At 38.0% G+C, this 14,570-nt stretch overlaps 1 protein-coding gene across 1 annotated transcript in view; it reads right to left on the reverse strand.

Annotated features, from left to right (window-relative positions):
* Positions 1 to 14,570, reverse strand: part of NEB (nebulin) — a 221,607-nt gene that overhangs the window by 104,326 nt on the left and 102,711 nt on the right. Inside the window, exons 66-71 of the mRNA XM_062186689.1 lie at positions 6,610 to 6,717; positions 5,174 to 5,485; positions 4,060 to 4,263; positions 3,347 to 3,451; positions 2,335 to 2,442; positions 767 to 1,078 (exon numbers count right to left, since the gene is read on the reverse strand). Coding sequence (XP_062042673.1) covers positions 767 to 1,078; positions 2,335 to 2,442; positions 3,347 to 3,451; positions 4,060 to 4,263; positions 5,174 to 5,485; positions 6,610 to 6,717 — 1,149 coding nt within the window. The remainder of the gene's footprint in view (positions 1 to 766; positions 1,079 to 2,334; positions 2,443 to 3,346; positions 3,452 to 4,059; positions 4,264 to 5,173; positions 5,486 to 6,609; positions 6,718 to 14,570) is intronic.

The following is a 14,570-nucleotide window of genomic DNA, read 5'->3' on the forward strand; positions in this document are numbered from 1 at the left end:
TAGAAATTACAAATATCTTCATCTACTATGAGAGTTGTTGCTGATATCTTGAAATATTTATGCTAATCACTCTTGGAAATTAAAGTAGATATTATACCCATAGCAAGTTACTACACTCACATTAAGTATTTTTATCTAATGTGTTGATGAAAAAGCAAAAGCATCACATCACATATTTGGCTTCATATTTTCATCACCATATTTTGACATGGTTAATTTCTTTCTTTCTTTCTTTCTTTCTTTCTTTCTTTCTTTTTTTTTTTTTGACAGGCAGAGTGGACAGTGAGATAGAGAGACAGAGAGAAAGGTCTTCCTTTTCCGTTGGTTCACCTCCCAGTGGCCACTGTGGCCGGTGCGCTGCTGCCGGCGCACTGTGTGGATCCGAAGCCCGGAGCCAGGTGCTTCTCCTGGTCTCCCATGTGGGTGCAGGGCCCAAGCACTTGGGCCATCCTCCACTGCCTTCCCGGGCCACAGCAGAGAGCTGGACTGGAAGAGGAGCGACCGGGACAGAATCCGGTGCCCCGACTAGGACTAGAACCTGGTGTGCCGGCGCCGCAGGCGGAGGATTAGCCTATTGAACCGCGGCGCTGGCCCATGGTTAATTTCTTTAAAACCAATATATTTATTCTATGCATTTCATAACATTGTCTGAGAAGGTATATCTATGAATTCTACTGGCCTGCCAAAAGTTTCAGAGCACAAAAAACTTCGAACTTCCTTTTTTAAGCCTTTAAGAATGTGCCTGAATATTAATAGAGCCACTCACATCGCTCTGCAGGTCGTAGGCCTTCCGGGCATGAATCACGTCATTCTGGTCAGGCAGGCAGATCCATTCGTGAAGGGGATGCTTGTAGTCTATGTCGCTTACAAGGATCTGGCACTTCTTGGCCAGCACCACCCCCAGCATGTCCACTGGGCTGCTGAACTTGGTCTTCCACTTCTCAAAGTCCTTCTTGTACTCCCTGTCACTCTGGATCTTGGCCACGTGCATGGACCACATCATCTTGGGGTCATCCTTGATGTTCCGGGCTCCAATGTGGTGGCCAAGCTGCTTGCGGTAGCCTTCCTTGTACTTATACTAAAGAAAGAAAAGGGAGGTGAGTGTAACGAGAACACACGTTATTTCTCTTTATTTTCCTCACTACTATCATGAGGAAGAAAGGTGAATATTATCAACTCCATTTTATACAGTAGGAACCTGAAGCCTAGAAGGCTAAGTGATTTGTCCGAGGTCACGTCAACAAGAGGTGGCAGTGCTGGGCCTGGAATGGAAGGCTTCTCATTCCCAATATTTTTCCCCTTCTCCAAACTACATCACCTGGTTTACATTTGATTGCTTAATAAGTAAAAAGTAAAACATCTTGTACAGTCTAATGAAGCATCCACTTAAAGACATGATTGTTTTTCTAAAAATTCTGGACATTAAGACTAGACTATTGTTCTTTTTATCAGAACCTACAGCAGATATCTTAGTTGAGGGTACATGTCACATTGAAGTTCATGCATCATCAACGAATATTTCACTCACTGGTGTGTCAAAATCATTGAGCTTCCACCATGAGACAGCCATGCCTTGGGGTTAAGGCTCATTCTACTTTTAATATTCAAGGACAGATCATGGGTTCATTTTACCATAAGATAATCATGGTGTGGGCTCTATGGCTTAACCACTGGAAAAAGTTGTGCTATTTAAGGGATGAAGCCTAAGTCTAAGGTCTTTTGGCCTTTCCAAAAGAAGGAAAGCCTGGATTTGGTGTTAAGGAGATGTGGTACAAGATGAGGGATGCGGACACCCTCAGGTGTTTCTGCTGTAAGAAAAGCAGTGGAAGGAGAGAAGCAAGTGGGTACTGAGAAGCAGCTTTGCTTACTCTGCAATCTGTCACTGTGTCCAGTTATGGGCACCTTGGTGAGATGATGGTAAAAAGGATCAAACAAAACTCTGAAATGCATCTGACACCTAATCTTCTTTTAGAAAGGAGGAGGAAGAGGAAAGCACTCACATTTATCTTGGCCAATTTACATGTATTGTCAGTCTCTTTGATTTCACAAATATCTGCATCAACTGCCTCTCAATTGCTGAAGCTCAAAAATATGAACCCATTTTTAGTGTCCACAGAATACTTATTTTTAAAAACAGTTAAGTTCTGTTTGATGACAGGGATAACAGACACAGTATTTTGTGCTTTTTCTTCAACTTGCAACACTGTATATGGGGAAATCTCTAAACAGAATTGAGACTCGTAGGGACTAAATTTCTGGCAAGAAAAACTATGAAAACTGCTATTCGTCAATATCTTTGAATAAGAAACATCTCTTTTAACAACATCTACTCACATCACTGGCTATGTCTCTCGATGCCTTGGCTGCTTGGATGGGAATGGCATCCACACGCAAGTCATAGCCTTCCTTCTTAGACTCTTCCAAAGCCAGTTTATAGAGTTTCTGTGGAAACAAGAATCACAATCCATTTTTTTTTTCATTAAAAATGGTGTCGTCTATTATTCTATTTTAACTGTCCTCATCTAAACTGCCGAAACAACCAACAAAGTACTAGGATGGGGTGATAGATTGTTTTGATTCACAGATGCTAAAGAATTTTAAGGGATCTGTTCTAAACATTGGGATTTTATTTTACAAAAAATTTTATTTTAAAAAAATAGTGGGGGAAAAAAAATCAACATTTGGTTGCCAAAGATTTGCTAAATAAGCATAGGTTAAAAAAACACATCTATTTACTATTGCCATCATAATATAAAAGAAAGAGCACCCTAATACTAAAGCAAGAGAAAGAATTAGGAGAAGCTTAAAAACGGAATAGATCTGGTTTTGTGGAAAAACTCAGTGCATTATCCGTATGTTTTTCTCATTTTGCAGTGGACTGTCTATCATCATGGCCCATGGTCAAATTGTGGATCTGAGTTTCAGGATCAAAATAAAGGTGCCTAGAAAAATGCTTGAAAGTGACACTAAATGATAACTGAGCACTTGAAGTAGCAGAACAACACAGGGCATGGTAACTTATTGGGTTCCAACCCAGTGACTGTCTACTAAACGTCTGATGAGTAAAATGACTTGATCCCCCACCAACTTCTACATAAAGGCTTTAAAAGTATAATTTGTGTTGGCGATTTCTCCCTGAGCATTACAAATTACCTAATGTCCCATTAATAAAGGCTGAACTACTTTGTGGACCTACCACATAGCCAAAAATTCAATCAAAAAGAACTAACTCCTCCTTTGACTATGTTAGTTGGAGCATGTGTGGTAAATTAATCAAAGCAAGTCATTAAAGAGGCAGTTACAGTAGTTGATTGTTGCCCGTTTACTCCAAGAGCAGTTCACTCACATCACTGTAGTTTATTTTGTTGAGCTTGGCTAACATTATTTCTGGTGTATCAGGCATGACATGGATTGTTTTCTTGTCATTTTCCCAGGCTTCAGTATATAAGCGCTGTTTAAAAAAAGAGTGAGGAAATTATTTTAGTAATCACAGAATTTTTCTTTTGATTACATGCCAGTCACTTCTTCTGTATGAAATGTATGATTAAATTTTTAAATGTAGAAATAAAATTACTAAAGATGCATTAAATTCCTACTTTTGTTGCTTGTTAAAAATTCTTATAAATTGAAGAAAATTCTTTGTTAAAGAATTTAACAGTTCTGAAAAGTCTAACTGGGTTGCAACACTTAATATCTGCCTAGGAGGCACTGGCATTGTGGCACAGTGGGTTAAGCCACTATGCACAATGGTGCCATTCCATATCTGAGTGCCGGTTCAAGTTTACGCTGCTCTGTTTTCAATCTAGCTTCCTGCTAATGTACCTGCCTCCTGAATTTTTACAGAAACATCTGTCTAGGAAAGAATTATGAAATGATTATAGCACCTGTTATTTTAACATTAGCTTAATATTTTGATGTGTCACTAAATAATTATAGTAGTAGAGTAGAAAAGTCATTTTAAAAAGTATAATTCTTATAGCAATTTTTAAAATGTAACAAAGTGTCAAAATTTTTTCTATAGTAACTTCTGATATCCAATGGTGAGGATTTAAGACTCACCTTATTCATGTTTATGGCATTGTTCTTGGCTAGCACCTGCTCCAGAGAGTCCGTTACGCTGGTAAATTTCAACGTGTCTGGTCGTGTCCGGTAGATATTATCACTCAGTATCTCTGTGGCCCTCTTGGCTTTGACAACTTCCAAAGAACCAATGGGAACCCAGCCAATGCCTCTCAACCATTCCAGGTCTGACTTATACAGATTCTATAGGTCAACAGACAAGAAACAATTTATTAGTGTTTCAGATTCATGGTTGCCAAATGGGTCATACTAGAGAAATATAAAAGTACTGATAAACAGTTAAAATTCCCAAAATAGTAAATTACTCACTTATAGCATTACTAAACCATAAGCATATTATTTTCTGGCATTTTTTTTTTTTGAATGGAGGATGGTACCAAGAATGATGAAAGCTTTTTTACTTAAGCAAAAACGTGGTCTTAACCCTTGAGAGTATTACATGGTTTTTACATGAGAGCAGTGCTTCACTAGCCTTGGGAAATGTGCTCGGACCAACGCTGTGTGAGTGCTGCAATAACAAAACCTTTGCCTGTGTGGCCATCCTCAAAAATCACAACCTACCAAATGTATAAAGGAAATGTGTTTGGGGAAGATATATAGGTATTTCCTTAATTATTCATTTTATTTTTCTCTCAATAGGACATGCTAAATGTTAATCAGATTTGGGGTTTACAAGACTCTCAGTATTTTCCGGTCTGTAGATATAACATGTAAGCATTTATTCATATAAGGTAGCATAATATATTTTTCTTCTCATTCCCTCTGCACCACATTCCGTTGACACACACACACATTTCTATGTTTTTAGTCAAAAATTTTCTATGTATTTCTGGAGGCTAAGTTGCATCTGATTAAGACAAAGAAGCCCAAGTCTTCAAGGAAGAGATCTACCTGTTTAGAATTCATAATATTTATTTTCTTTTACATATAAACTCTGAGGGAGAGCAAAAATTGTCAAAAAAAATTATAGTGCTCCCCATTGAAAATGCCTTTTAGACAGTCTGTTGTACATTACTTGAAATATACAAACAAGGTCCAGGCCATTGGCCCTAGGAAGAACACGTTGCAACCTGCTATTGACAGGGATACTCACGTCACTCTGGAGGTCATAAGCTTTCCGGGCCTGAATGACATCATTCTGATCAGGCAGGCAGGTCCACTCATGCAGAAGATTTTTGTAGTCCACATCACTGACCAAGGTCTGACATTTCTTGGCCAAAACAATACCGAGCATGTCCACTGGGCTGCTGTACCTTGTCTTGTACTTCTCAAAATCTTTCTTGTACTCACGATCACTCTGCACTTTGGCAATATGGAGGGACCACATCATCTTGGGGTCATCATGTATAGCTCGGGCACCAATGTGGTGGCCCAACTGCTTACGATAAGCTTCTTTGTATTTGTACTGAAAGAGAGAAGCCAGTAAATAAGAGGCACGAGGGTGGCTCCCTGTTCTTACTGCAGTGATGTTTGTGTTATAAATTCTTGAGATAACAGGCAGTTTTCTGTTATCTGTTGGTGTGGTGCTGCACACTGGGGCAAGCTGACTCCCCAAGAAGAGGGTGCTATACTCTTTGGCCCATCTCTACAGAACTTCACAAATGACTCCTTTATATATGGTAAGGTATCCCATGTTGACAACAACTGATAAAAAGTGAACACGGAAAGGGCAAGCCCATCACAGTGGAAATTATGGCAGTATCTCTGAAGTCCTTCACAATAAGCCTGAGAACACATCTGGAACATGTGTTTAGATAACCTGTTAGACTTTTCTTTCTAGGGCAGCCTAAGAACTAATTTCTTCTCCACAAATCATCTAGCAGTTGTGGTTTCAAAATGGACAATCTCTTTGTTTAATGGGTAGATAGTTTTGGTTTTGCAAGAAGAAAAGGTTCTGGAGAGCTGTTGTACAGCAAGGTGATTAAACTCAACATTGCTTAACTACATAGTTAAAAATGGTGAAGATGGTACAATTTATAGTAGGTGAATTTTTTTCACAATTATGAAAAGTAAAGGCCTATAAAAATAGGCAATTTTACTATGTGGGTTAATTTGAAAGATGGCCAGAAATTTGATGTTTTCATTTGTAGGATAAAGAGATACTGATTGTGAGGCCACTACAGGGAGAAGACTTTCAACTTTTGTGCTATCCATTCTTCAAGTAATGAGGGAGAACACAGTTAAATTTGCTTATTTTCTGGCACCTTTGCTTTGAGTGTATCCTAAGGAGAGTTTGTGAGGTTTTATGAGTAGCTAAACATAAGTTCATCTAATCAGAGTCAAGGTTCCTAGTATAGAAAGACCAAAAGAATCCAAGGAACCACAGTGAGTTTAGGTTTTGCCAACAGGATGCTTGTGATCCTTGGGCAAGTTAGCTACTGCCTCAGGCCTCAATTTATTGGTCTATGCAATGAAGGCAGTTAGGGTGGATGATGGCTAAAGGGATTTCCAGCTGTATTCCAAGAACATGATTCCCCTGCAGGTGAATGGCCTGATGGTACCAAATGTTAGGACTTGATCAGTTCTTACGTCACTGGCAATATCCCGGGAGGCCTTGGCAGCCACAATGGGGATGGCGTCACTTCTCAAGTCATAGCCTTCTTTCTTAGCTTCTTCCATGGCCTGACGATAGAAATTCTGAGGAAAGAAACAGCAGTGTTTAGATTTCAAGCTCTCATTCTCTCTAAACATTTTTTAATTTTGTCAAAGGAAGACAACTTTTAGATACAGAATTACACTAGTGTGTTTAGCCTTAAATACATTTAAAAATTTTTTGCTTTCTATTTATCCAAGCTATTTGGTTAAATGTAAATTTCTTATTCAGAAAACTTTTTTTTTTTTTTTTGACAGGCAGAGTGGACAGTGAGAGAGAGAGACGGAGAGAAAGGTCTTCCTTTGCCATTGGTTCACCCTCCAATGGCCGCCGCGGCCGGCGCGCTGCGGCTGGCGCACCGCGCTGATCCGATGGCAGGAGCCAGGTGCTTCTCCTGGTCTCCCATGGGGTGCAGGGCCCAAGCACTTGGGCCATCCTCCACTGCACTCCCTGGCCATAGCAGAGAGCTGGCCTGGAAGAGGGGCAACTGGGACAGAATCCGGCGCCCCGACCGGGACTAGAACCTGGTGTGCTGGCGCTGCTAGGCCTAGGATTAGCCTGTTGAGGCACAGCGCCGGCCTTTATTCAGAAAACTTTAACATCACAACTTCTCTTTATGAAAATTCTTGCCAATTTTATACACTAAATCAATAGTTTTCAAATGTATTAGATTGTGGGCTGGCACTGTGGTAAAGCTGCTGCCTGCAGTGCCAGAATCTCATATAGATGCTGCTCTGAGTCCCAGCTGCTCCGCTTCCAATCCAGCTCTCTGCTATGGGCTGGGAAAGCAGTAGAAGATGACCCAAGTCCTTGGGCCCCTGCATCCATGATGGGGATCCACAAGAAGCTCCTGGCTCCTGGCTTCAGATCAGTGCAGCTCTGGCCATTGAGGCCATCTGGGGAATGAACCAGTGTTTGAGAGACCCCCCCTCCTCTCTCTTTCTCCCTTCCCCTCTCTACCTCTGCTTCTCTGCCTTTCAAATAAAAAAATCAATCTTAGAAAAAATAAACATTCTGAAATAGCTTAAAAAATGTACTAGATTATTCAACACATGCTCTTTTCATGAGACAGCCATAAAATATTGATTTATTTAACTACAGATTTGAATTCAGAACAATTTTACTAGTAGAGAATGTGATTATAAGATTATATAATAAAACTAACAATACTATCACTATAAGCCTGTGTCTATATCAAAATAGGGCTGAACTAGGATGATCCACTGTTTTGAATCTCTCTGTGTTAATATTGATTTGCCCTCTATGCATTTATTTTGTCAACTCCTGGAAATTACAAGACACGAGGAGAAGTAGGAACCAATGGCTTACAAGCCAAAGAGGGAGAACTGACAAAATTCTATTTATTACTTATTTTTTCTGAGAATTCACAGATACTACTATAGTTGAGTTTCTGTAGCAGGACAGATACACACAAGATAACACACAGGTGTTTCATAAGAGTATAGTTTGAGAATCATGCATTGAACAAACTGTATACAAATAGTCTGTAGCTTTTTGTATTTGTGAACCACCTGCAAGAATTTTGACTGATTCCATATCCTCTTACCACAATATAAGTATTTAAATTTACATTTTTATAAATTTTTAAACATAAAAAGTAAAAATTTACTAAGTGTCTCAGTGAGATCTCTGTGACTTATGGGAGTTCATGATGCCTGCCACCTTCATTTGTGTTGTATGTCATCATTTATCAACATTGCAAGAGGTCATTGAAAAAGATTTTGGTAGACACTCATGAAGTCAATTGTCTGGGAGAGTTCTGTGTTTTAATAATCTTAGACTTGCAGCACAGTAACCATAGGGGCAAGTGTGCTTTTTTTCTTCTTTTAAAAATAAAATCTTTATATAATTAGTCAAATATTTTACCATGTTTTGATATTTTAAAATTTATTTTTGTTATTTTGAAAAATTTCAAACCTACAGAAAAGTTAGAAGAATGATACCAGGAACCCCAAACTATCCAATTTATTAATATATTTTCTACATCTGCCTTGTGTCTTCTTTTCTGTTTTCCCCTTATTTTCAATATTTCAACCAACTAAGAGTAAACTGGAGTTATCATTTTCTTTACCCTTACATGCTTCACCACATGTCTCCTAAGAATAAAGACAGTTTTGTGTAACTGCAATATATTTAGCAAATTTAGGATATTTAATATTGATATAATATTACTGTTTAATCCTATCTTTTATTATCTAATAAATAGTGGTTATTCAATTCTTGCCAATTGCATCAATCATGTCCTTTATAGTAATGTTTTTCTTCCCAGGATTCAAGAGCACAAATGGCATTGAGTTGTCTGGTTTCTTTCCTCACCTTTAAACCGGGCTTTTCTTGTTTTAGAGTAAAATGAAAGTGGCTATGAAAGAGGAAGTGTGGTTGTGTTCTTAGCAGCTAAGCTGGAAGAGAGTATTCATGGCAGTCGAAGCTATGTTAACTGAATTCCTCAAACCTACCTATAACCGCATTCCCCCTGGAAACCCTGAGTTACCTCGAGTGAAGCTGAGGTTTGACGGTGGCTTGTCTCTACACCCTGCTACAGAGACGTAGCGCTTAAGTCACTCCACACCTGAATAATTTTATCTCTAGTTTCAGGTTCTCCCTTTCCTCCATTAAGGGACTCTTAGGGTCTGTTAAAGTAGACGCAAAACCAGTGGTAGATAGGCCTGGATAAGGGTTTAGAAATCACTTGTGGTCTTAAGGGGAAAGCAACGAGGATCTACAGATTTGGAGGGCATTACTGGTCAGAGTACTTGTTAAAGCTACAACTTCAATGAAAGGAAGTTTCTTTAGAAGTGTGACAGAAATAGTAAAGACCTCATCAGTTTGTGCCCACACAGAAACGCAAAGTATAAAAATACTGTTTCAGTACTGTATTTTTATACTTTGCGTTTCTGTGTGGGCACAAACTGATGAGGTCTTTACTAATTATATACTGAAGTGATCTTCTGTATATAAAGAGAATTGGAAATGAAAAAAAAAAAAACAACCTGGTGTTAAAATGGAAATGGCATAGAAAATTAATTAATTTGAAAAAAAAATTATGTAGGATCTCTGTCTTTAATGTGCTGTACATTGCTATTTAATGCTATAATTAGTAATCCAATTTTTTAAAAATATCATCCCATGTGGAATCTGTCCTTAATGTGTTTTCTAATGTGCAGTGATGCTATAACTAGTACTGAAACAGTATATTTACACTTTGTGTTTCTTCGTGGGTACAAATTGATGTGATCTTTACTAATTATATACTGAATCGACCTTCTGTATATAAAGATAATTGGAAATGAAAAAAAAAAACCTGGTGTTAAACTGGAAATGGCATAGAAAATTAATTAATTTTTTTAAAGAAATATTATGTAGGATCTCTGTCTTTAATGTGCTGTACACTCTTATTTAATGCTATAGCTAGTACTCCAACAGTATTTTTTTTCACTTCGTGTTGCTATATGGGGGCAAACTGTTGAAATCATTACTTAATATATACTAAACTGATCTTCTGTATATAAAGAGAATTGAAAATGAATCATGATGTGATTGGAAGGGGGGAGGGAGCGGGAAAGGGGAGGGTTGCGGGTGGGAGGGAAGTTTTGGGAGGGGGAAGCCATTGTAACCCATGAGCTGTACTTTGGAAATTTATATTCATTAAATAAAAGTTTAATTAAAAAAAAATAAAATAAAAGCACAACAGCACGCTAAAAGGAAAAAAAAAAAAGAAGTGTGACAGAAATAATTAAAACTAATTTTCTCATTCTTATGTCCCATTCTCTAATGAGATTAAGGAAGAGTATCTGAAGTATAAATATGACTCACAGACATTACTATTTAAATGACTTAGAAGACCTAGAGCGATGCTATTGTGTGTTTATGGTGAGCAATACTGAGGTGTGGAAGTCTATGTCCTTTTCAAGTTGACATTTACAGGAAAAGCTGAAAAAATGAGGGCAGGAGCAGGCATGTAGACCAGTGGTTAAGATGCCTACATCCCATATTGGAGTGCTGGGTTCATTTCCCAGCTCTTCCCCCGACTCCAGCTTCCTGCCTTTGTGCAACCCTAGGAGCCCGTGGTGACGACTCAAGCAGCTGGGTCCCTGCTACCCATGGGTGAGACTGGATTAAATTCCCAACTCCTGGCTTAAGCCCTAGCCCAGCACCAGCCATTGCAGGCATTTGGAGCGTGAACCAGTATGTGGGAGCTTGCCCTCTCTCTCTCTCTCTTCTCTCTGCCTTTCTCTCTGTCTCTACCCTTCTGATTATCAAACAGAAATTTAAAATGTGAATAAATGTAGTATTTTGAGATAAAACTGAAAGGGTACATTTTTTTCTTAAAAATATCTAGAAATGTTTCTTTTGTAACTGGAGAGTCAAATACTTCATCTGTTGTATTTTTCCTTTGAAGAGAAATGCTCAGAAATATCTTTGTTATATCAATGGAAAAAACTGTATTTCAAGTAAAAAGCTTCCTTTTTTCCCCAACATTTGAAAAAGATTGAGTGCTTCAAAGAAGAGAACACACTTAGTTATCATCAAGGCTACATCTTAAAGCTTGTTGGGTAAGTCACTTATCCCAAAGGACTTGAATAAATGAGAAGCTAAGAGACAAAAATCAGATATATTTGTTGTGCTTTGTTTTTACATTTATGGAATGCACCCACGTGGGAGACCCGGAAGAAGCTCCTGGCTTCGGATTGGTGCAGCTTCAGTCGTTGAGGCTATCTGGGGAGTGAACCAGTGGATGGAAGACCTTTCTCTCTGCCTCTGCTTCTCTGTAACTCTGCCTTTCAAATACATAAATAAATCTTTAAAAAAAAAAAAAAACCACTTTCCTCTCGGCAGTCTGGGAAAAAAAGAAATTGCCTTCACTCACCTCAACTCACCTTGACTCTGCTACAAGGAGAGGTTTAGGAGCTTTCCTACAGTCAGGTAGAAACTACTGCTGCCATAGGAAACATTAGTTTCTTGGAAGAAGTTCCATGGCCAAGAAAAAAACTGCTCATTCAATAAGGACAGAAGCCAAGGCCAGTCAAATAGTCATGATCAGACTTACCCTTGACTTACCCTTGATATATTGATTATCAGAGAAAATCAATATATCAAAATCATATCCACTCCATCATGCTTGTCCTGATTATTTGATATAAGCATGTCTGCTCTTTAGGGCTACATTATTATAGGCAAAAGGAATTAATATAGGTAAAATGATAAATTTGGACAAGTCTTAAAGATCAGTTAAATTTTTCAGTAATCTCAAATTGAAGAAAAATCTTCCCTCCTTTATTTTTAAATGAAGACACATGAATGTGTAAGAAATTAATATTCTTCTTGAATCAACCAGTTAAATTCTTGACTTGGGCAAGAGCAATTGTACAAGAAGCTATTTATACAGCACTATTTCTAGACTGCCAAGATTTATGATGACAAGTTTAAGAAGACTGGAGACAGTTCATAAAAGGATGAGTTTTATTGTCCTCAGGCAATTTTGAAATGAGTGAATTTAGGAACTCTCATTTCAGTTCTCATAAATAAACCCCAAGTTATTTTGGGCATATTAAACAAACTTAGTATTCATGGTGAATTATTAGAGTATAAAGGGAAGAAATTAAAGTGTGTTAAGCAACTATTTTGCATCAGATTCCACATTAGGCAATGTTATATATTTTATCTCATTTATTTATCAAAAACATTATTCAAAAAAGGCATTTTTATCTCGTTTTATACATGAGATAACTGAAGAAAAACTCATTGGAGACATTGAATAAGGATTTGAGAAACCCAATCATTTTTAACTACAATTATATAACTCAGTTATTAGTAGTTGACTTTGAGGGATTTTTTCCCTTCTGATGTGGAGACAATTTTATTTATTTATTTACCTTTCTATCTACCTTTTAGATATATATTAATATGTATACTCAAGCTAAGATAAAAAAAGAAAACTCAGCTAGTTGGCATAATGAGGCTTAAAGTTATAACTCTGACATTTCTGCATCAATAAAAATCAATGTGGCCAGAGAGGAAATAAATGGCCTCACCTCACTGTAATTCATTTTATTTTGTCTTGCCAACGTAATTTCAGGTGTATCAGGCATCATATGGATCTGAGTCTTGTCTTTGTCCCAGGCTTCTGTGTATAAGCGCTATGAAAAATAAAAACATTAATGAATTTAGAAAGCAAAGTTTGTTGTAAACAGGAGTTTGCAATCAAGAGATGATAACAGAGCTGAAAGCCAGTTCCCCTGCTATTTGTGTTATGTGCTCTCTGTTAACACTCTTTTTAGCCACTTTGATTTTATAGGATGTTTGTCATAACTAAATATAAATGTATGGTAATATATAAAAATAAATAATATACAGACAAGCAGAATGTGTCTCTGTGTAAGTAACCAGTCACCTTCAAATTAAATGAAAAGCAAGTATTTCTCAATCATACACACATCCATATCTGTATGTGGCTATGTTAACAAATCCTCCCCATGGTTTTCCTTCTTGGATGTTTGTTGTCTAACTACAAACATACTGGATGTGCCATCTCTAGATTTCTTTTGAATAAAAGTTATAGAGATTTGCATCTTGTTATTTCTATGCTTACCTAGATATGTACCCAACATGAAAGATGCCAAATAATATATAATATACTTTCATAAGTTTTAAACAATTTAAACCCCAAATATAGGTGGCCTATTATAAGACACAAAGCAAAAATTCTGCCATAGATTTTTGTAATTCTCAAGTAACTGAATAAGAACTCAACCAATCACTATTATTTTAGATAGCAATTTAATTGCATAAAGAAAAAAGATTACGTTAATCATAGGCATTTTATCTCCTCCTACATAGGGACTCACCTTGTTCATATTGATGGCATTGTTCTTGGCCAGCACCTGTTCCAGAGAATCAGGCACGCTGGTAAACTTGAGCTTGTCTGGAGGCTGGCGGTAGATGTTGTCACTCAGGATCTCTGCTGCTCTCTTGCACTTGACCAAATCCACAGACCCAATGGGGACCCAACCAATGCCTCTCAACCACTGGAGGTCAGATTTATAAATGTTCTGGTGAAAGCAAACAAAATCAAGTATGACTGAAGACCTTATGACACTGGATTTCAAAAATAATAACAAAAAAAAAAAGACTGGAAAATGTTGCATAAACTTCATAGCCATGTCTTTTGAAATATGAAGGCAAAATTGGATATAGTCTCTTGATGTCACGCTGTCTCTCAAAAAAAAGAGGCTTTAAAAATGGGGAGCAAAGAAAGGAAACATCATCCCTCTGAGGGCTGAGGGGTCTATCTAACCCTAGGCCACTGTCTATGTTTTACCAGAATAAGCATGGACACTGCGGATGTTAGGTACTCACATCGCTCTGCAGGTCGTAGGCCTTCCGGGCATGAATCACGTCATTCTGGTCAGGCAGGCAGATCCATTCGTGAAGGGGATGCTTGTAGTCTATGTCGCTTACAAGGATCTGGCACTTCTTGGCCAGCACCACCCCCAGCATGTCCACTGGGCTGCTGAACTTGGTCTTCCACTTCTCAAAGTCCTTCTTGTACTCCCTGTCACTCTGGATCTTGGCCACGTGCATGGACCACATCATCTTGGGGTCATCCTTGATGTTCCGGGCTCCAATGTGGTGGCCGAGCTGCTTGCGGTAACCATCTTTGTATTTGTACTGAAATGAAAGTGGCCATTTCAAAAATAAAAAGTGGGTAAAAAGAGATCAAAATCTCACTGACTTAAACTGCATGATTTTTAAATTAGTAATGCTTGCAGAGAAATAGAATTATCCAATTATCAGTTCATCTTCTCATCCTAAACTCTGATTAGACTTCACAGCAATAGCCTAACGGGAAGACAGGCCAAACTACAAAGTCCTATGG

Source organism: Lepus europaeus, chromosome 1, assembly GCF_033115175.1.
Source record: "Lepus europaeus isolate LE1 chromosome 1, mLepTim1.pri, whole genome shotgun sequence".
Taxonomy (NCBI): domain Eukaryota; kingdom Metazoa; phylum Chordata; class Mammalia; order Lagomorpha; family Leporidae; genus Lepus; species Lepus europaeus.